This window comes from Typopeltis vanoorti, chromosome 3, assembly GCF_054136105.1.
Source record: "Typopeltis vanoorti isolate ZY-2024b chromosome 3, IOZ_Tvanoo_1.0, whole genome shotgun sequence".
Classification (NCBI taxonomy): Eukaryota; Metazoa; Arthropoda; class Arachnida; order Uropygi; family Thelyphonidae; genus Typopeltis; species Typopeltis vanoorti.
In genome coordinates, this window is record NC_143551.1 from 116,485,292 (window position 1) to 116,507,498 (window position 22,207).

Genomic DNA, 22,207 nt, shown 5'->3' on the forward strand with positions numbered 1-22,207 from the left:
TCTCCAAAGTTTGGTTCTTGTTTTCAAACCCTTTCATTTTTTGTTGAATGATGTTGGTGTATTTGAGTCTACAGTTCACTTTTGAAAGCTGCTCAACTTTGATACATTTTAAAACTTTCTTGTATACTCTTCTTTTCAATACAAATTCAATTTTATCCTGCTCAAAACTAAATAGCAATCACTTCCTATTTCAAACCCTCTGTATACTCTTGTCCTGAACCAGTAAGAAAACATCGCCTTCAAAAATAACATAGTCAATGAGACTTTTTATTTTATTTCTTGCAACTTCTTTCGATGTGAATTTGTGCACATTTTTTTATGTTGGAACATGGTGTTAGTAATAACTAGGCTATATATCCCGAACAGATATCCAACAGGAACTTAATATTATTATTAGCTTTTCTCTTTTCTCCAAATTTTTCCTAAGCATTTTATGTCTGATAATAATTTCCCACTTTACCTTTTTGTCTGTGCTAGCTGCCATCTCTAATATGTCAAAAAATTCCTCCATTTTTTTCCTTAATAGGACCTTCTCACAGAAGGTCCTATTAAGGAAATAACTGTTCAGTTTCCCCATTCTGATATTTGCCCACATCGCTCTACTTGATACTGCCTGCCATTCAAGAAGACTATCCTCATATTTAGTGTTGAGTACTATAGTTATTCCTTTTTTCCCTGATTGTTATTGCCTGAATGTAATATCCTGTATTTGTTGTTTAGAAAGAGCTCACCTGTTTTTGTCTTTGTTTCAGTGTCTATTATGTCGATCTGGTATTTATCCAATTATTCTGCTAGTTCCATTTCTTTTCCATTGATAGTACCAATCTTGAACTCTAAGTTGGAATTTTTCCAGTAGTTGACTTTGTGCTGTTCACCCTGGTTCCCTGACAAAAACAAGAGGCCTTGTGTTGAATTTCATGTCAGTCGAACGACACCCTGGCCGACATGAAATTCTGTCATGTTGTACTATCACTTTACATTGTGGTTTAAGCCTATAAAAATATAATTTGGTCAGTTAAATTCCAATTTGCCAGCTTATCCTAGTTCATTGAATATTCAGGTAGAGTAAAGATAATTACTTCAGGTTAAAATCAAACATCGAATTGCAGAAAATCTCCAGACCTGCAGTAATGAGTGCTATTCAAATAATGAAGGTAGAAAAATTAAGTATCTGTAATTTGAATGCCAAAACATTTACAATTCTGTAATGGACAACAATGCATAATTCAGGCTTTGTCAGAAAGCTCAACTCCAAATGATTTGTAATAGAGTTCTTATCTAACAATACAAGAGGAAACAAAACTGGAAACAAGAATTAGAGGAATTTCCTTATTGAGTGTTCCAAATAAAGTTTATGCAAGCCTAATTGAGGAGTGACAAAGAAAATTGTTTTAGAGGAAGAGGGAAGTGGACAGGCTCATTTTCCATACACGTTGGTTGAGTGAACAGCATCTCTGCTCTTCAACCACCAATTCCAGAGTCGGCAAGGATATTTATTGCCTTTAGGTCACAGCATCAAATCCATACTCCACCCATGCTACTAACGTACCATAGATTTACAACTTTATAGAATATATATTAAAAAGATCAGATTTAGACCAAATAGAGACTGTCAGGACAATTTTAACTTCAAGATAAATAGCTGAGAAATTATGATATATATCAAAGACCTCTAAAGTTTTGTTAATTTTCATTGGTCTATTTTTTACCCCCCCCCTATATAGTAAAATGGTCTTTTTATCAGCATTTGTAATGGTGAATCATCTCTCAGCTTTTGGTATGTTTCATGTACACAGAAGCATAAGGCATTGATGTCATTGATGTTTTGATGGAATCCATGGCAGGAATATTTTCATTATTTCTTTTTGGTGGTATTATCTGGCTTCCTAGAGCCTCCGTAGCTCAGTCAGTATAGATGAAGCCCTTTAGGCGGAAAGACCTTGGTTCGATTCCCGTCCATGATGAGAGGAACCTTTATCTGGTCTCTTTTGATTAAAGGTGAGTTAGCCGGTCTCATATGGAGGTAGAGGGTTTTTTCACCCGGAAACTTGTGTTTTTTTGTCCCTCAAAACAGGCAAACTGGCCCATGAACACACACAGATCTACAGTCATAAAACACATATTTAATTCCTCACTAGGAGGGCTCAACCAATCTTAAGGAATGGTCGAGGAAGGGGGGGGGGAGAACCCCACACGAATAAATAAAAATCTAGTTTCCTATGTTGAATAGTTTGTTTTTATTAATCTTGGATTATTTCTTTTTAGAGAATTGAGGACAGCTAGTATCCATTATTTCTTTTAGATGATCCACCTATTAGAGGGTCTTGAGGCATGTCCTTGACCTCCCTATAGTGTACATTCTTTTATAATTTTTATTAGTGGATTTTTGTGTAGGGGGACCATCTTTGACATATCCTCAATAGTAAGTCCATACCACTTGGTCTCCATTTACTCAAAGGAAATGACAAGCAAGTCATACTGATCAGGGATGTTGTAATTGTGTGAAGGTAGGATCAAGATACAGGTTTAGATCCCTGTTGATTTTTTTTTAAACAGTTGCCTTCTCAGCATAGTGTCTACCAGATGTTGCTCTCACTTTTGTAGCATACTGCTTCATCTCCTGATTAGCAATGCGTTGCTGTTTTTATTTTCTGTATCTCCTCCTTCCACCTTTGGCATGTTTCGGAGTAAGCTGGATGGTCACCCTCACAATCAGGGCATTTCGGTGTTTTGCTTTTGCAATCTTTGTTTTCATAGTCTTTATTGCTCCATCAGGCAGATGGCAGAGCCAGAACAGGCAGTTTTAGAATACCAAACTTCTGATATTTAAAGCAGTGTAAGGGGTTCAGGATGTAGTTTTGTAATGAATGTAAGGATTATGTTCCTGGCAGGAACCAGGTGACCCTTAAATCTGCGTATTCTTCTCATAGCTGTCACTTTGATCTTTCATTTTGGAGCAGGTCTTTGTCTGGTGCATTGCAGATTCCACTCTGAAATTATGCCTCTGAAAAAAGTTTTGTGGGGAGTAACCAAAACAGGTATTTCTTTAACAGATGTTGCCAGAAGTAACTTTTCTGATTGTATTTTAGTTGACACTTCAATACGTATATCTCCTGAAAACTACTTCTTTACTTGACTTCAAAGATCCTGCCAACTCTTCCCAACCCATGAGGATGAAGAAAGAGTGACATTTTCCCAACAGGATATTCTCTTGTTGAATGTATTATCAAGAAAAGTGGTGTGCTCATTGGAGCTTCTGCTGTTTTGTGCTTCTTAATTTGATTTTCTGTTGGTGTTTCTAACATTTCATATGGTTGGGGCTTATTGACATCCCCTCATAAACAAGAGAAGGAAGAGGTATTCATTTTCAGCACGAGTTTAGTTTTGTGCCACAGCTCCCCACTCTCTGCCAAGCAATGATGGTGCCTGGGAGTGGAATGCCAGAGCTACCCCAGACACTATATGAGCACCACAGCAAGCCTTGGGCCCTGTCCTCGGACCATGGGTAAGGAGACTAGCTGCTACATTCTTGACCCTTGCAGACAAGCCCATTAGTCTAGTGAGTGATCCTGGCTGGGCCATACAGGTAAACCTGTCTTGCAGAAGCAGTGTAAATTTAGCAGGATCTCTCTTTCCAGATGTCCAGGAGTCACACCGCAAGGAATTGGATCAAAGTGGTGGTGTGGAAGACAGGATAGTAAAAAAAAGAAGTAGAGTGAAGAATACAGTAAGAAAAGCATAGAAATAGAATAAGAATGAAAAGGGCCAGTACCATTACTAGGACTCCCCTCCAACACAAACAGGAAGCCTCACATGGATGGAAAACGTAGGAGCATAATGACAACAGATGAAGATATTACAAAGGGTACAGATTATTAAAATTCAAGAATATGTATGCACAGCTCATCTATTATGTATGGTCACTTAAACAAAATGGAAAAAGGGTAGCAAAACAGGTCACTGGATGAGAATGGAAAGAATTGGACCTAAAGGAATATCAATGATCTAGATTGACTAATACAATTAGTAGTGGCTTAGAAGATTGTACAAATTAAAGATTGATTAAGATAAAAATTCATAAGAAGCTACTAATAAAATCTTGATTGTGTTGGATTATTTATATTATCCTGTAAATCACTTTTGGTACATATCAAGACATGATAAGATACAAAAGATCAACAAGCTGTAATCATCTGTGGCTTATCTCATTTTTCAATGATGTATAAGTTATTTGTGTAGGCAAACAATGAACACAGTATTCCATCATTCAAAGCACCACAATGTTGTACCTATCTCAGAGAAATGGTATGCACGTGCATGCATTCATATATATATATATATATATATATATATTGATATATGAGGTTTTTTTTTTTTTTGAAATTTTCAATATTATAATTTTGTAATTGTGAAAATTGTACATCAGTAAGAAAAGTTATTAACCTTGCAGTTTCATATGGCTTTGTAAAATTCAATGCAGCATAAATTTTTCCATTTTTATTGCATCGACTTTTACAAGGATCACAACTTAAAATCACAAAAGTAACCTTGTATTTTTCTATGTACTAAAAGTCCATGTATTAAAACCCAGAGGAATTAGCATGCTAAATTGTGTAAATAGAAGATGTCTGAAAATGTTAAGTTCAAGGGCAATGCCTTAGAAATCCGAAATATAAATATATTGTAATTTTCTATGTAAGTAATACTAAAAGTCCATGTATTAAAACCAAGAGGAATTAACATGCTAAATTGTGTAAATAGAAGAGGTCTGAAAATGTTAAGTTCAAGGGCAATGCATTCGAAATCAGAAATATATCGATGTTAGTATTTAGTATAAAATGTAAAAGAAACCTGCCAGTCTGATACTGCCTTCAAAGTCAGTGTTAAAAGGCGTGGCATACATCTAACATGGCTACGCCGTTCTGTTAATGAGATTAAATGTGCACTTCATGGAGAGCTAGAAGTCCGCATTTAAAAGAAGGTCAAGGGTTTGCAAGGGAAAGATCAGGGGCCTCAAACCTTTGTCCAGGGTCACGCAAAAACCAAATATAAGGCATCATGGAAAAATTGATCAACACCAGGAAAAGAAAAAGGAGGAAAAGAGGAGAGAGCGTTGTCGATACACGACTTTCATCCAGTTTGAATGACGTTGCAAAAGATAGCCCTAGGAGCCGATTAATTACCATGGGAGCAGCGGCGCTGGACCTAATGCATTACCAGTGAAACAATCTGCATGAAGCCTCGACCGTCAGACCTTCGCCTGAGTCTTAATATGGCAGGAAATTGTGCTCCAGGCCCTGCCAACCATTTGTCGATGAAATGTCGGTGTTCATGAAATCTCCAAGTGAAAGCCCAAGACCTGATATGGAAAAGAAGCCAGGGAATCTGTAAAAGAAATGTGAACAAGTGCACTATAGAGATAAAGAGGTCACATGAGATTTATGATTATTTTTACAATATCAATACATGAGGCAGAAAAACCATCAAAAACCTCAAAGCTGGAAAGGCAGCAGAAGTAGATGATATTTGATCAGAAATGTTTATGTGAGAGACTGTTTTAGAAGGACTGATAAGTTTATAAAGTCACTATATATAGCATGAAAATAGTTTGCATAAAGAGAATGGTTTATATAAAGTGAAAGCTGGAATTTATAGTTAACAAGGTATGATAATTCCTAAGTTGTAAATGGGCTGATAGTTTTCTCTTTAAATTGCTTAATAGTTTGTATTATGCTGCATGCTTACATAAATTTTCTAAAGGAAGTTTTCCTCTAAAGCAGCGCTTCCCAAACTGTGGGCCGCAGCCCCCTTGGGGCCGTAGGTTTTGTTTAGAGGGGCCGTGAAATAATGAAAACAAATTTAAAATGTTTTAAGACTAAGTAGATTTTTTTTTATTTTAAAAGAAACATATTTAACTTTCATTATTTCTTTTTTGTTATTTTTTATATTTTAATGGAAATATTCACACATTGGTGTTGGTTCACAAACTTTGCTTCCTGCGTATTTCGGCGCTTAATGAATATTAGTAAATATTGCTTATTCATATGTTTCATTTCAAAGCAGTAGTGGTTAATTGTATTTACTTCGAATGCTCTCCAGGGAAGCTCCAAATCTTCCTGTCCCTTTCATCACACGTTCGTAATCAGGGACTGTTGATATTCACTTTATATACATATCAAAACTCGTTTTATATTATCACTGTCATCTGAGCTAGTTTTCTGTTACCAATAAAAGTTTCGCATATACTTCGCACATGATAAAAAGGCTTAAACAAGTTCATGTGGGGAGATAGTAATTCTCTTGCAGTGGTAAACAACACCCCTCCCTAACAGCCACTATACTGCAGAGGCAATAAAAACAAGTACTTTTATTATGCCAGTGAATAAGGTATGAGGAGTCTGTGTAATATATTTCTCAACAAATAGTGCAATTAGAGACAACTGTGATAAAAACACACTAATTAATGAATCACATGTCTCTCATACAGAAACTATGCTATATAGACTGAAACAAAACCATGTTGCATGGGCAAACACAGTATCTAACTAAAAACTATTGTTATTAATTAGATGTGTGTGAGTTCGATTTCCCAAGGCAGCAATAAAATTCAACCGAACGTGTTAAAATTCGTAAAAGTGTTAAAACTAAGTAATATATATATATATATAATGAATTTTATGGCAGTTTCACATATGGAATTCGGTTGAAGAGAGTTAGCATTTCAACTCAATTGTCAGATATGCTTTTATCTTTCGGTTGCGCGATCTTTTGTTAATACCGCACCAATCATATGCATGTTTTAATAACCTGCCTTTGCTGTCTGTTTCACGTTAGGCTTAATTACCTTAAAGGGAGAAAAGTCACAAAAGAGAAAAATTTCCTGGTCCGGGGATTCCCTTATTCAGGTAATATTCACTAATTTCATGTTATCAGTCTGTGGTGTGCCAGTATCGGTAAGTGGTGATATTATTTGATCTATTCTACATTAAAAATTTAACCCTGAGATGGATAAGTGGCTGATAAAAAATAAAAAAAAAATTCCCGCGAACAATCAGAAGAAGCAGAAACAGACTAAAAAAAAAGGACAGTATTTCATATTTTTTTACCAGAACAGCCCGCATCGTCTTCAGAACCAAACGATAAAAGGGAAAAAATGTAATATATGCATTTGATTTTTGCAATATTCGCTGTGTATGTTTTGTATTGAATATAAATACAATAAATATTATAATAATATATCTCTCTATTACGATTTTTTTCGAGGGGGGGGCCATGAAATATTTTAATTTTTGCAAAGGGGGCCCTGACATCCAGAAGTTTGGGAAGCACTGCTCTAAAGTGTTGAAACCTAAAGTGAAGTAAGAAGTAGCATTTCAATATTGTGTAATTTGTATAGTTACTTCAGTATAAATAAACGTTTTTTTTTGTTTTGTTTTTAACGCAATGCACTGTTTCCAAATAAACGCGATCCTGTGAACAGGGGAGTTTTCAAATAGCTAAAACTTGAAGTTAAGTGTTAGTCACAGCTGTAAAATATTATTGAGAAGGGCCTTAGGATTGAAAGCAAACTTTACTGGAAGTATTGACATTTCTTATACCACAAGGAGACCTCTAGTGGCGCAGTCGTTAATTCAAAAATAAATTTCTAGAGATCTCCGGTATAAGTAAAGAATACTGAAGGTAGAGCAAAAGCAAAGAGAATAAAGTTAGAGTACTTGAAAGAATTAAATAAAGTTAATGAAGAATAGATAAAGAAAAAAGTAAATTAAATTAAAAAGAAATTAAATAGAACCTCAGTTTACAATAGACATTACAAAGGCACAATAGACACCAAAGATTACAATCAGAATATATATATACTTTCCTATATACTTTTGTTGGCCTGATCTTTCTGCAAAACTGTTTCAATCCAAATAATTTGGTATAATTATTGTGGATTTTATCCTCGACTACTGCGCCATTGTAATTTTGTGCATCTCTTGCGACTTTGTAATATCTTATATCACTTCACTGTCTTGCACGGATATGGCAGAACATGCAGTCCAGATCATTCATGTGAAACAATATCAAATCCCAATGAAGCAGATGGGAGGACTTCAAAAGCTTCTCCGAGATTATGAGAAGGCTGGGATCATTGAGAGGTCTAACTCTCAATGGAACAGCCCCTTCATATTGATAGAAAAACGAAATGGGAGTTTAAGGTTTGTGCTGGATCTGAGGGGAGTGAATAAAGTTACTAAACCAATCAACTTAAGACAGAGGAGCTCTTGATAGGATTGGAAGGAGCTAGATATTTTTCCAAGCTAGACCTTAATTCAGGATACCATCAAATTCCCTTACGGAAGGAGGGCAGGAAGTTCTTTGTGTTCACCACCCAGTGGCAAAAATACCAACTGTATAGACTTCCTCAGGGTGCAAGAAACTCTGCTATGTCCTTCTAATCATTAATGAACACTTTCTCTCTGATATACTTGGAAAGGGGGGGTCATCTGCTTCCAAGATAATCTTTTAATCTACTTGAGAGACAACCTATTTTCTATCATGGTAAGACTTAATGAAGCGAAGTTGTCACTGAAGAGCTCAAAGTGCCAATTCTTCTTAAGAGAAGTTGAATATCTAGGCCATAGGGTCAGTGAGAGTGGGGTAGTCTCTACCCAGACTAATGTAAGTGCCATACGTGAAGCAAGAATCCCCAGGACTGCGAGACAGGTCCACCGCTATATAGGAATGGTCAATTTCTATAAAAAATTCATTCCTAACTGTTCAAAACTGATGGAGCCAATTGTGAGGTCAACAAAAAAGGGGGTAAGATTTAGGTGGGGATAGAAAGAGCAAGGTGCATATGATTTCCTAAATCTTGCCTTAACAAGGTCCCCTGTTCTCGCCTATCCACGATTCAGGGAAACTTTCTTCCTATCAGCAGATGCCTCTCATGACACCATTGCCTCCGTTTTGGAACAGAAGAAGTGGGAGGACTACCGACCCATAGCCTTCATCAGCAGGAAGCTTTTGTCATCAGAGAGGAATTATTCTGTTATTGAAAAGGAGGCACTGGCAATTGTTTTCTCTCTACGAAAACTTAAACAATTACTGATGGAACAACATATTGTCCTAAGATTGGATCATCAACCACTGTCCTTCATGTCATCTATGAAGGATAAAAATCAAAGAATTATCAGATGGACATCTGAGTTGCAGGAATACAGCATAGACATTAAGTATATTCCAGGAAAGAAAAATATGGTGGCAGACTACCTGTCCAGGTCCCTAGGATCTGATACTGAGGAGAGAAAACTCCATAGAGAGTGCTGGTAATACATTATGCATTAATAGAATTGAGGAGATTGAAAGGATCAAAAACAAACTTCCCCAACACCAAAACTGGCAGAAGTCCCTGATAGTGGAAGCCCAGAAGAGAGATCCTGTTTGGAGAAGCATTTATGAAAAGATAAAAAGTGGCAAACACTCTCCAGAAGAGTTCTCTTTTCTTAGGACCCTGCATATGGATGAAGAAGGACTGCTTCTTTCTAGACAAGAGGGCAGAGGTAGATGGAGAGAAAGGATACTGGCCCCAACCATCATGATACCACGGATACTCTATATGTTTCATGATTCGCATTTGGCTTTCCACCAAGGGTTCGATAGAACATGCCACAGAATCAATGAAAGATATATTTGGAAGGGAGTGAGAAGTGATGTGACTGCGTACGTTTCCTCATGCCACTTATGTCAAGCTAGATCCACATTTGGGGAAAAGGCTCCGCTGCAATCCTTCCCAGTTCCTATCAGACCTTTTCAAGCTGTGACAATCAACATAGTCGGACCCCTTCCCACTACGCAGAAGGGAAACATATATACTCGTGGCAATTGACATGCTTTCTAGATTTCCTGAAGTGACAGCAATGAAGGACCAGACAGCAAAAACTGTAGCAACAAAGTCCATTATTAAATTAATCATTTCTAGGTATGGGACTCCTCAAACACTCCTACCAGATCAGGGAGCAAATTTCACTGCCGAAATTATGCTAGAGTTGCGTAAACTGCTTAAAGTTAAGAAATTGTTCACCACCCCTTATTACCCTCAAGGAAATGGGATATGTGAGAGGCTGAACAAAATGCTCAAACACTCTCGCAAAGCTGGTTGATAGCAGAGCAAACTGGGACTCCTACTTATCCCACACCCTGTTCGTATGCAGGATGGCTATTCATTCAGCAATCAAGGAGTCACCTGCTGTTGTCTTGCACGGATTTCAACAGAGGTTCCCAAATGAATTGAGGCATGTCCATGTTTATACAGGGTTTTCGGATATTGACGAGTATTTGAATGCTCTGATAGAGAAAAATAAACTGGCCTACGAGATCATCGCAGAATCCAGCAGGAACAGCTCTCAAAGGACAAGAACATACATAAATAGACTCAGGAAATATAAAGAATTAAAGTCAGGAAGCTTAGTTCTCCTAGAACAGAGTGCCATCAAACATAAAGGGGGAAAATTAGGACAATTTGTAATCATGGAAAGACTTTCTTCTATGACTTATAAGATTCAGGATCAAAAGGATCCAAACAGAATAATAACAGCGCATTCAGACCGATTAAAGACATAAGATCAGAAATGATGGCCTAGTATGCTTGGGGAAAGAAATAGAAAGAATCGTGGGGAAGGAGAAGGTCGCCCACCTCCCCAGGAAAAGGGGGGATAGAGATGGAGGGCGGGAATACCAGATGCCATAAAACAGTTACAAGGGGGGAGGGAGAGATGGAGGGGGAATACCAGATGCAGTAAAAAGTTACGGGGGGGGGTTGTTCGATGTTAATAATAATCCTGCCCTGGAGGAGGAAACCACATGATATCATGGATGCGAGTATCGTATCCTGACCTGGATGAAGAAAAATCAGAGAAGTCCAGTGACATCCCGGAGAAAAGGGGCAGTAGAGTGATGAATACAGGAAAAAGAAAGTTCCATCAAACCAGATATTTCCTGAGATCTAGAAAGGTTAGAAGAGACTAGTTATTGTCCATTCTAGAGAATAGGTAACCCACAGCATAGAAATAATCTAAAGAAAAAAAAATTTTCATCCACATTTGTAGCTAAAAATTTTTTCCGTCAAGGGTGGACCTTTGTAAAATTCGATGCAGAGTAAATTTTTCCATTTTTATTACATCGACTTTTACAGGAGTCACATCCCAAATTCACAAAAGTAAACTTATAATTTTCTATGTAAATAATACTAAAAGCCGATGTATTAAAACCCAGAGGTATTAGCATGCTAAATTGTGTAAATAGAAGATATCTGAAAATGTTAAGTTCAAGGGCAATGCATTAGAAATCGGAAATATATTGATGCATTTAGTATAAAATGTAAAAGAAACCTGCTAGTCCTATACCATCTTGAAGGTCAGTGTTAAACGGGGCGGCATACATCTAACATGGCTACGCCGTTCTGTTAATGAGATTAAATGTGCACTTCAGGGAGAGGTAGAAGTCTGCGATTAAGAGAAGGTCAAGAGTTTGCACGGGAAAGTTCGGGGACCTCAAACCTTCGTCCAGGGTTCCCACGAAAACCGAATATAAGGCATCATGGAAAAGGAAATCGACATTGAGACCTGGAAAAGTAAAAGGAGGAGAGAGTGTCGTTAATCCACGACTTTCATCCAGTTTGAATGATGTTGCGACGGACAGCCCTAGGAGCTGATTAATTACCATGGGAACAGTGCCGCTGGACCTAATGCACTGCCAGTGAAACAATCAGCATGAAGCCTCGACCGTCAGACATTCGCCCGGGTCTTAAAACGCCGGGAAATTGTGCTCCAGGCCACGCTAGCCATTCGTTGATGAAATGTCTGTGTTCATGAAATCTCTTAGTGAAAGCCCAAGACCTGATACGGAAAAGAAGCCAGGGAATCTGTAAAGGAAATGTGAACAAGTGCACTATAGAGATAAAGGAGTCATGCGAGTTTGTTTTCAATATAATTTTGTTTATGTTATGAGAGACTGATAAGTTTATAGAGTTACTATATATAGTATGAAAATAGTTTGCATAAAGAGAAGTTTATATAAGTTTCAGTAAGGAAATACCGTGAGTAGACATATTACTAACTATTATAATAACGGAATTAACTCACGTCAATTATTCTTTATTCGTAGAATTTTCACCTGAGTATCACAGGCATCATCGGTACAGGTACAAGGCTAATTAAGCAATAACTGTTATATTCACAAAGCGCCACCTAAGTAGCTAAGGTTAAATTTCCTAAATTTATTTAATTATTATTTAAAATAAAGAAATAATAATTAAATAAATTTAGGAAATTTAACCTTAGCTACTTAGGTGGCACTTTGTGAATATAACAGTTATTGTTTAATTAGCATAATTTTATTTATTTAATTTTATTTAAATAAATTTATTTAATTATTATTATTATTATTTATTTATTTTAAATAATAATTAAATAAATTTAGGAAATTTAACCTTAGCTACTTAGGTGGCACTTTGTGAATATAACAGTTATTGTTTAATTAGCCTTGTACCTGTACCGATGATGCCTGTGATACTCAGGTGAAAATTCTACGAATAAACAATAATTGATGTGAGTTAACAATAATTCTGTTATTATAATAGTTAGTAAGAAGTTTATATAAAGTGAAGGCTGGAATTTATAGTTAACAAGGCATGATAATTCCTAAATTGTAATGGGCTGACAGTTTTCTCTTTAAATTGCTTAATGATTTGTATTATGCTGCAAGCTTAGGTAAATTATCTAAAGGAAGTTTTTCTCTTAAGTGTTGAAACCTAAAGTGGAGTAAGAAGTAGTATTTCAATATTGTGTAATTTGTATAGTTGCTTCAGTATAAATAAACATGTTTGTTTTATTTACAAGGAGTGCTGCCTGATCTTTTACGCAATGCACTATTTCCAAATAAATGCGATCCTGTGAGTGGGAGTTTACAAATAGCTACGACTTGAAGTTAAGTGTGAGCCATGACTGTCAAGTATTATTGAGAAGGACCTTAGGATAGGAAGCGAACTTTACTGGAAGTATTGATAATTCTTATACCACAAGGGGACCGCTAGTGGCACAGTTGTTAAATCAAAAAATAAATTTCTAGAGATCTCCGGTATAAGTAAAAAATACTGAAGGTAGAGCAAAGAGAATAAAGTTAATAGAGTACTTGAAAGGATTAAATAAAGTTAAAATGAGGATTTTAACTTTATTTAATCATTAATAATTAAATAATTAACTTTATTAAATAATAATTTAATAAGGATTCAGGCATAGTTTGTTCCTGCATGCCAAGCGCTTTCGTGTCTTCAAGGTCACTACGAGTAATCTCATAGCCGGCTTATCAGACAGAATTTTGTTTCATAGGCCAACAATGAGTAATCTCATATCATTTCTACCTATATATTACATGACAGCGTTTATTGCATCTAGTCTCAATTTCCCCATGGCCAGTAAAAGAAAACTTACTGATATAGAAGTAGAAGCTTATGCTAATATGAGCAATGATGAATTTCATGAAATATTTGGTTCAGATTCCGAAGATGATCCTACAGACGACTCTAGCAGTGACTCAGATGATAAAGAAATTTTTGAAGATGAGGTTAGCATCCAGCCAAATACATCGACATCTACTTATTAGGAAAATTCAGAACAAGAGCACCCACAGTTTGACTTTGTTGAAACTGCAGGTTTTAAAATTGACACTGGAAATTTCAGTATCAAAAGGTTAGTTGAACTTTTCTTTTCGGAAGATTTTCTCACAATTTTAGTAGAACAAACCAATTTATATGCTTTACAAAATATTGAGCAATGCCGAGGGCAGATAAAAAAAAGTCAAAGAATTTCAAACTGGAAAGCAACTGGAAAACAACATACCTTAAATGAAATTATTTCTTGGACCTTTACTTCATATGGGTCCTTGTAATTTACCCATATGTATTATTGGAGTAGAAATCAACTTTTACAATTTGCCATTTTGGCGCTCTAAAATGAGCTGAAATCGATTTCAAATTTTATTGTGTCATTTGCATTTCGCAGATAATTCCCAAGAAGCTAATGATAAATTGCACAAATTAAGACCAGTCCTAGATCATTTTAATAGTGTAATGCGAAATAGCTACACACCAGACAGAAACTTATGTATTAATGAGTCAATGGTATTGTGGCATGGTAGACTAGCGTTTCGGCAATACATAAAAAACATAAATATGGCGTGAAATTCTATGAACTATGCGAATTGAATGGATTGGTGATAAAAATAAAAATTTATACAGGAAAATCTGAATCCTCTTTAGCGAAAATGGGTCACGCATATGATATTGTATTCCACTTGATGGAAGAATATTTAGACAAGGGTTATGTATTGCATGTGGACAATTTTTATAATTCTGTAGCTCTGATGAAATTGCTTACCGACAGAAAAACGTATGTGTGTGGAATGCTGAGAAATAATAGGAAAAACTATCCACCAGATTTATTCAGAAGAAACTAAAGAAAGGGGAATTTGTCTGGCAAAGAGGAGTCCTGTTGTAGTCAGCAAATGGAAGGATAAGAGGGAAGTGCTTTCTATTTCAAACATGCACAAATTTGAAATGGTTGAAGCGCAAAATCGGAATGGTAAATTTCAATTAAAACCAAATATCGTCAGGGATTATAATTTGGGTATGTCAGGCACTGATCTTTCTGATCAAATGCTTTCTTACTATTCCACCTTACGAAAGACAATTAGATGGCCAAAGAAATTGGCAATATGCATTTTTGAGGTATATATTCAAAATGCACAAATTTTATAACATGATTATTGGAAATGCAATGACTGTGTTAAAATTTAGAAATCAATTTATCTATTTTTGTTGAAGGTTGTTACAGCATCAGAGAATATCAGGAGGAATCGGGATTTTCATTATTTGGAAATTTTACCACCAACAGAAAAAAAGAATCGCCCGACAAAGCCATACTGTGTGTGTACACGAAACACGTTATTATTGTCCTGCTTGCCAGGACAATAATAACGTGTAATAATAATCATCATCATCATCATCATCAAATTCCTGCCATGTACCCTCAAGGGGTGTACAGGATATGACAGTACTACATGAAAAAATTACATCATTACTAACTTCCTATCTACAATTTTCCTCCAAATCAGTCTGTTACTTGTCAAGACTCCAACATTATCAGATCTTATATTTCTATCGTCTAAGGCACTTTGTACTGTATCAACCCACCTATATCTTGGTCTTCCTCTGGGTCGTTTTCCTGCCAACCTGGCAGAGAACACTTGTTTTGCTAATCTTTCCTCTCCCATTCTATTTAAGTGACCATACCATCTGAGATTAGCTCGGCTAACGCATTCCTGGATGCTGACAATGTCAAGTTCTTTCCTAATATCCTCATTTTTAATATGATATTGCCATTGATGCCATCTGTTCACGCCTCTAATCTTTCTCAGGGGTGCTTAAGGGTCCAAGCTGTATAACTGAGAGGAGACCTCCACATAGCCTTTAAAGGAATGCGGAGAACCGACCAGGGCTTCTGACCTAATGTCCAATCCTCACCTTCTCGTGGTGCACCCTGTTGGGTATCTACTTTGATACTGAACGAACGAGGATGGGCTGGCAATTTGGGATTTAGCCGACCAAATTGTATTCTTATTGGTTAAACCAAAATAAAAAATGATGGTACAACATGACAAAAAAAAAAATAACGTGTAATAATAATAACAATAACTTGTTTTAAAATGTACCATTCTTAATTTGAATAAATTGTTTTTTTTTTATTTTATTGATTGGTTTTTATTTTTGATTTTATTAGTTTTAAATTGATTTATAAATTACGTGTTATACTACGGATTAACTTGCGCTTGGCATAGGAGGTTGGTAATCGATATACGAGTATATTCGTAGTTGGCTTCTGAGGCACATATTATAATATACTATATTTTAGTTGAAATTATTTCCCTTCTACCAAGCCCCCAGACGTGCTCTCCGCTTTATTCAGAATCCATGGGTCCAAATTAAGGGAATTATACTAAGGGTTAGCTCATGTTTGGCATAGGAGGTCGGTAAATCGACATACGAGTATACTCGTAGTTGGCAGCGAATGTGTTAATGAAGAATAGAGATATAGAAGAGGTAAATTAAAGTAAAAAGAAATTAAATAGAACCTCAGATTACAATAGCGCAATAGACAAAGATTACAAAGACGCAGTCGCCAACATAATTATATAATAGGCAAAATTAGAGCCTCTTTTACAGCCCCCCCTCCCTCCCCAAATGAAAAGGTCCCATGTTTCTCACATTCCAGATGGATTTATGGATTTGGGTTCAGAATTTTTCAAACCAAGGATGCTTGTTGCTGTCAATTGTACTAAAATGGCATTTTTACACACACATGATGCTGACAGTGTGTGGACTTTTCTCAGTAGAAGTTATTTTAACAAAACAAGCATCTCTCACTGCTAGTGACTCCTGAAAATGTGTAAAATTGTTCTTTGAACCTATAACAATGAATGGCTTAAATGATAACAGTTCCACTGGAACATATCACCCTTTTCCTTCTATGTTGCTCTGAATCTATCTAACTCCAAACTGATTTAACTTCCAAAGAATACATAGACTGTATTATGAATGGAAAACAGGAATAACTTAGCCACTTAACTTAGCAATGATCTCTTCTCCAATGTGTGTGTTGTTAGTAAACAAAATGGCCATACAGGGGTTTCATCAGATTAAAGTCAAAGATCTGAGTCCAATCCTTCTAGAGTTGGGAGATCTAGCCAATCTGCAAATGAGACCAAGTTATCTATCTTGTCTTATATGAAGACAGTTCTTTTTTTTGGTAACTCCAGTCTTTCCGCACCAGAAATTTCAGGGTTAGATGATCCTACTATAAATATATTTCATTTACCTCAATTTTGTATTCTAATAGTTTAAAAAAGTACTGCACTCACCTTCTGTTTTGGAACAGCAATGGGTTCAGAAAATCCAAAGAATGGCAACGCTAAGTTAACAAAGCCATTTTTATAAGAGCTTAATTTTCTGTCATTCTGGACTAACTGTATTAGAAAAACAAAAAGCTCATTAGATTGTATCTGAAATGAAACATGCTAACTATATCTGCACAGCCTGTTTTAAAAACAATTTTTTTTGTGATTAAATAACTTATTTTTTTAAACAAGATATTTCAAATAAAATAAAATTACACCACCATACCAACCTTAATATGTCTACATGCCAACAAATACATGGATGTGAAGTGCTCACTGAAATTGCAATAACATTTGAATGCTATTAAACTAACATGGATACAGAAAGCAAAAATTAATATATTTCATCCATATGGCCATTTGGGCAGTTAAATCATATTTCCAAATATTATATGGTAAAATCAAATCATATATGATATATAGTCAACTGGTGAATCCACTGGAAGAGTTTGTATAGTTAATTTTCCTTTAGAATAGTAGTGATTGTGGGATTTTTTTTTTTTTTTTTTTTTAGAAATGTGTTAAGAACAGGAGAGTTTAGAAAAATTGTATTTTATGAGTTGACTTCCAAATATATATTTCATGCCAATCACCTTAATACAGAGTTAACTTTTTAAAACATTTGTACAGAGTTAATAACTGTTTAAGGTAAGATAAGATAATGCTTTGAGCAAAAGAAAAATTCTGATTTTTTGAATGCTAAGGAGGCAGTGGTCATAATGTGTTTATCAAGAAGTTTGATGCTATGCATAATTCAAAGAACAGAAATCTCATGTTGTCAAGAGTAAGACCGAAAGAAAGCCCCCCCCCCCCCCTTCCTTTGTGTGTATGTGATTTGACAACTGTTTTGCTAATGTTCAACTTTGCAAAATTCTCTAACATTCTCTAATTCTCTATTTAAGAATAATTTGGAAATAAAAATTTTAGCAGTAGAGCCGATGTATGGTGGGCTGTAGTGTATTTGTCATTTTGGATTGGTGTTGAACTGGAGTAGGCATGTTACCGACATAAAAAACCTCTGTGGAATTGCAGCATTAAAGAGCATTCATCGCTCTGGCATAGGAAGCAGAAAAGTAAGTTTCATGTGAAACATGAGCCAAGAACTTTGCTTCTGTTGCAACAGGGATAAGTTAGTCCAAGTCTTAGTTCTTGGTTAGAGAAAACAATGTTCAATAAATGCACACAAGAAGTCTTCTTGTGGCAAGAATCTGTAGCATTTGCAAGCACTTGATCAATAACCATCAATACTGCATGAATAACAGAAGGTTAAGCCACCTGAGTCGTGGGCATTAGAGTAGGAGGAAGTTGTTAGTGGACAATAGTTTTTCTTTTTGAAATTTTTGTATTCTTACTTAGTTTAAGAAAGGTAAGAATAATAGTAATGCCTTCCCTTTGGCAGGCTTCCAGAAGCATGTTCTCAGAGAAAATTCTGTTCAGTAGATAGCAGCACATGATTCATGGCAGATGTTTAACCATCTCATAATTGATGTTAACTGATCCAACAGCAGTTTCACAATACTTAAGCAAAGCAGCTCTTCTTTTGCAAAGAGTTTGTTATAATTTAAAATCTTCCATTTTTTTTTTTTTTCCGCTTTGTATTTTTGGGACAGGAACTGACAAATAGAGATATTTGCTTGATGTTTTGGCAAAAATCTTCCTGAGAGTACTGACAATTGCTATTGGCTCAGCAATTGAACATCGATTGTGTTCAAGAACTGAAAGTAGCTGGGTGATATACCTGCCCTTCATTTTCTGCATTTTATTCCAGACTTTGTTTGGTGTTGGTAGATCTAATTATAATGGATGTATACTGGATCCAGGAGTTCTTTTGGGCTCTGATGACAGACATCTTGCTCAGGTATGAGCACATATGGAAGCAAACAGACCAGATATATTAGGTACTATAGTTGTGAGTTCATATAATACAGTCACATGATTCAGTGTGTGACAGACACTTCATCCAATAGATAAACTGACTTGCAGAATTAAATTCAGCTAAGGAAGAGGTGGGTTAGCTTGATCTAGTTCCCACTGTGATATCCATGACATAGTATATGGTTGCCTATGGCAAAAAAAGTGGACATCACAGCCTGAGAAAGAGAGAGAGAGTATCAGACTGGCTCTCTCAAACAAACTGACCACTTTCCATGTATTATACACATTGATTCCGTGTAGCTTATGCCATGGCTTTGTTCCAAGCTACTACTCAATCTGTCATAATTGCGAGCTTCATAGTTCTGCATTATGAGCAACTTCCCAGAACAAGACTGCATTGTCACTTTACTCAATTGGTGGTAGACTCGCTACTGTAGTTATAGATCTGATGTCAGCAACAGATCCAACGTACTCAAATTCCTGCTCCCCTCCACCATGTGCTGTTTCAGGTAATTACTTCATAGCAACTGTATAAATTCATTTCCATCTCACCATGTACCCTTTCCTCCTCATGCATTTGCAGGAGGTTTACATTGGAGGAATTATGATGCTCCCAAGTCAGTGCAACTGTGTATGGATGAAATGGCTGTGAGAATGGAAGTGACAAAGTTTGAAAGTGGCATTGTTATTTTATAGTGTATGATGATATAAGAGCCGTGAGGTCCCTTTTATGAGGAAGTTCAGCACCATCTGAATCCTTCCCAAATTTTATCCAGGCTTGGGACCGGTATAGCTGACGAATCAGGCCTATGGCTGGGATTTAAGTATTCCTGACTATAATCTGTGTGTGTGTGTGTTTATGGGGCCAGTTTGCCTGCTTGTGGGAGAAAAACCCCATGTCCATGCTCAACTAACTTGGCTATGTCTGAGAAAGATCCTTAAGCTTCTCACGTCGGCGACGAGAATCGAACCCAGGACACTCCTTTCCCAGGCATATGGTTGCAAAGCGCATAGCCACTTGGCTAACCGCACAGACAGTGGCATTGTGATAGGATGCCATGTTGCAGGCCTATCTGTTCAGCAAATTAAACCATCCCAGGTCAACAATCAGTGATATCATACAGAGATGGAAGTGCAGGGTGCTCCAGAGGATAATATGTAAAAATTTGGCATTTGTTGGCCGACACACTGAATGAAGTTCTGGGCACTGACTGAAACAAATCTGCACAAACATTCAGAACCAAAGCTCACAACATGGAAACGCATGTTGTAAGCCTTGCAATATGCAAGCCCCATATTACCCGAACCAACATGCAGCATCATCTTCAGTGGGAGGATGTGGAAGCTTGGAAAGCTGCATTATGGACAATGAATCATGCTACACCCTCTACCAAGCAATGGACAGGTGTGGTGGATGCCTGGTAAACATCACTTACCAGAATGTATAACCACAACAATGAAATTTGGAGGTGGCGGTGTGATGGAATGGTCCTATTTTTCTTGGTTTGGCCTTAGACCTGTTTGTGGTGTCACAAACAGTGAACTCCAAGAGGTATCTAAACATTCTGGACAATGCAATGCTTCCTACTTTGTGGCATTTCTATGGAACTGACCATCATCTCTTTCAGCAAGACAATGCACAGTGTCATAAAGCTGTTTAATTGCATGGTTTGTGGACATGATCACCTCACTTTCCTGGCCTCCACAGAGCCCTGATCTCAACCTTTGAACATCTGTGGAATGAACAGAGCATCAGGTTAGGTTAAGGGATGTCTGCTCAACAACAATAATCCAGGACTTCACTACATGCTTACAGGAAGAATGATCCAACAATCACATTGATCTCTATAGTATGCCCTGTAGGATTGTTGCAGTCAACATAGTGAGCACCATTGCTATGTGTGTGTTCCTCACACTATGGTGTCCATTGATTTCTTTCCAAGCAGTGTATATCCTCATAGTTGAAGTCTCCCATGATAACTGCTTGGCCTGCACTCATCCTGTAATCTGACAATACGTAGCATCAACATTTTCGCCTAAATGGCCTTGATCTCAACACTAGACAGCATCAAATAAACCTTCTTACTCAACTTCTATTTTTTTTGTTGGTTGAAGTTCTTCAGCTATCATTAATATTACCCCCTCCTGCTCTATCCCCATCTACCTTCTCTGAAAATATAATGCCTTACATTCCATCCCTGCAACTATATCATTCTCTTTCAAACAGGTTTCACTGATATCAATACTTTTTGGCCAAGTCAAGCTGACCAATGCCAAAAACTCCCTCCCTTTATTTCTGATACTTTAGCATTTGTGTATATGCATTTCAACATCCTCTTGGGCTCAGTTACTCTGGCATAATGTCGTTACCAGCCCATTCAGATTTGAAACCTGTAAAACTATGCCTAGCTGTTCATGGTCATTTCAGCACTCTCATTTATCCTGGGGATAGCTATTTCCATGTGGTCATTCTTGCACACTCACTCATTTGTCCCAGGAGTGATCAGATACATGCTTGATTGCATCCCCCTAAATATCTCTAGTTTCCTAGGTTTTGCACTTTCAAACTCTCAGTAAACATTTCCCCAAAACACCTACTCCAGATCCAATCAAATTAGTCCACCAGGCAGATATATTTCCTTTCGTTGAGCAAACATCACAGTTTTGAGAAAGCATCACACGGGGGTTCAGAACATACAGCCTAACAGGGAAGCTGAGATACAATGCTTTCGTTGATGTTAGAAGGTTTGGTGTTGATTGTAAAGATTTTATTCCTGGTTGGGACCAATGGCCATCACTACATATGAGGATTCATATGACTGTCACACACACACACACACACACACACACACACACACACACACACACACACACACACACACACACACACACACACCTTGGCCTCCAATTTGAAGCAAATCTTCTCATTAGAAAGATCAGAGTAGGCCCCACTCTGATATTACTCCTCAAAAAAAGGTCCAAAGTTCCGTGTGTGTATGGGGGGGGGGGGTTTACAACGATTGGTATTCTCCCAATAAATATTAAACAAAGCTATTACTTTGCGTTTGGGTGGTTATTTTGACAAGTCCTCCTTGCATGTTTCTTAACAGATTTTGGAGATGATACCAACAATTCTGGGTAAAGGTTGGCATTTTCCTGAGTGGATGTTTGCCTGTTGAATGCATAATTAAGAAAGACAGCATTTTTTATTGCTGTCTCTAATGATTTCTGAACTTGGTTGGCAACTGCTGAGGGCTCCTGATAGATGAGGATGAAAAATGACTCATTCTCAAAAGAAAGGTAAGCAGGTGCTCTCCATTGAACATGGAGCAACACAGCA

At 36.8% G+C, this 22,207-nt stretch overlaps 1 protein-coding gene across 3 annotated transcripts in view; it reads right to left on the minus strand.

Annotated features, from left to right (window-relative positions):
• The window catches only part of Uba1 (ubiquitin-like activating enzyme 1), a 381,832-nt gene that overhangs the window by 33,116 nt on the left and 326,509 nt on the right, over positions 1 to 22,207 (minus strand). For all 3 annotated transcript variants that reach the window (XM_090390820.1, XM_090390822.1, XM_090390821.1), the window contains exon 23: positions 16,957 to 17,061. In XM_090390820.1, the coding sequence (XP_090246946.1) occupies positions 16,957 to 17,061 (105 nt within the window). The remainder of the gene's footprint in view (positions 1 to 16,956; positions 17,062 to 22,207) is intronic.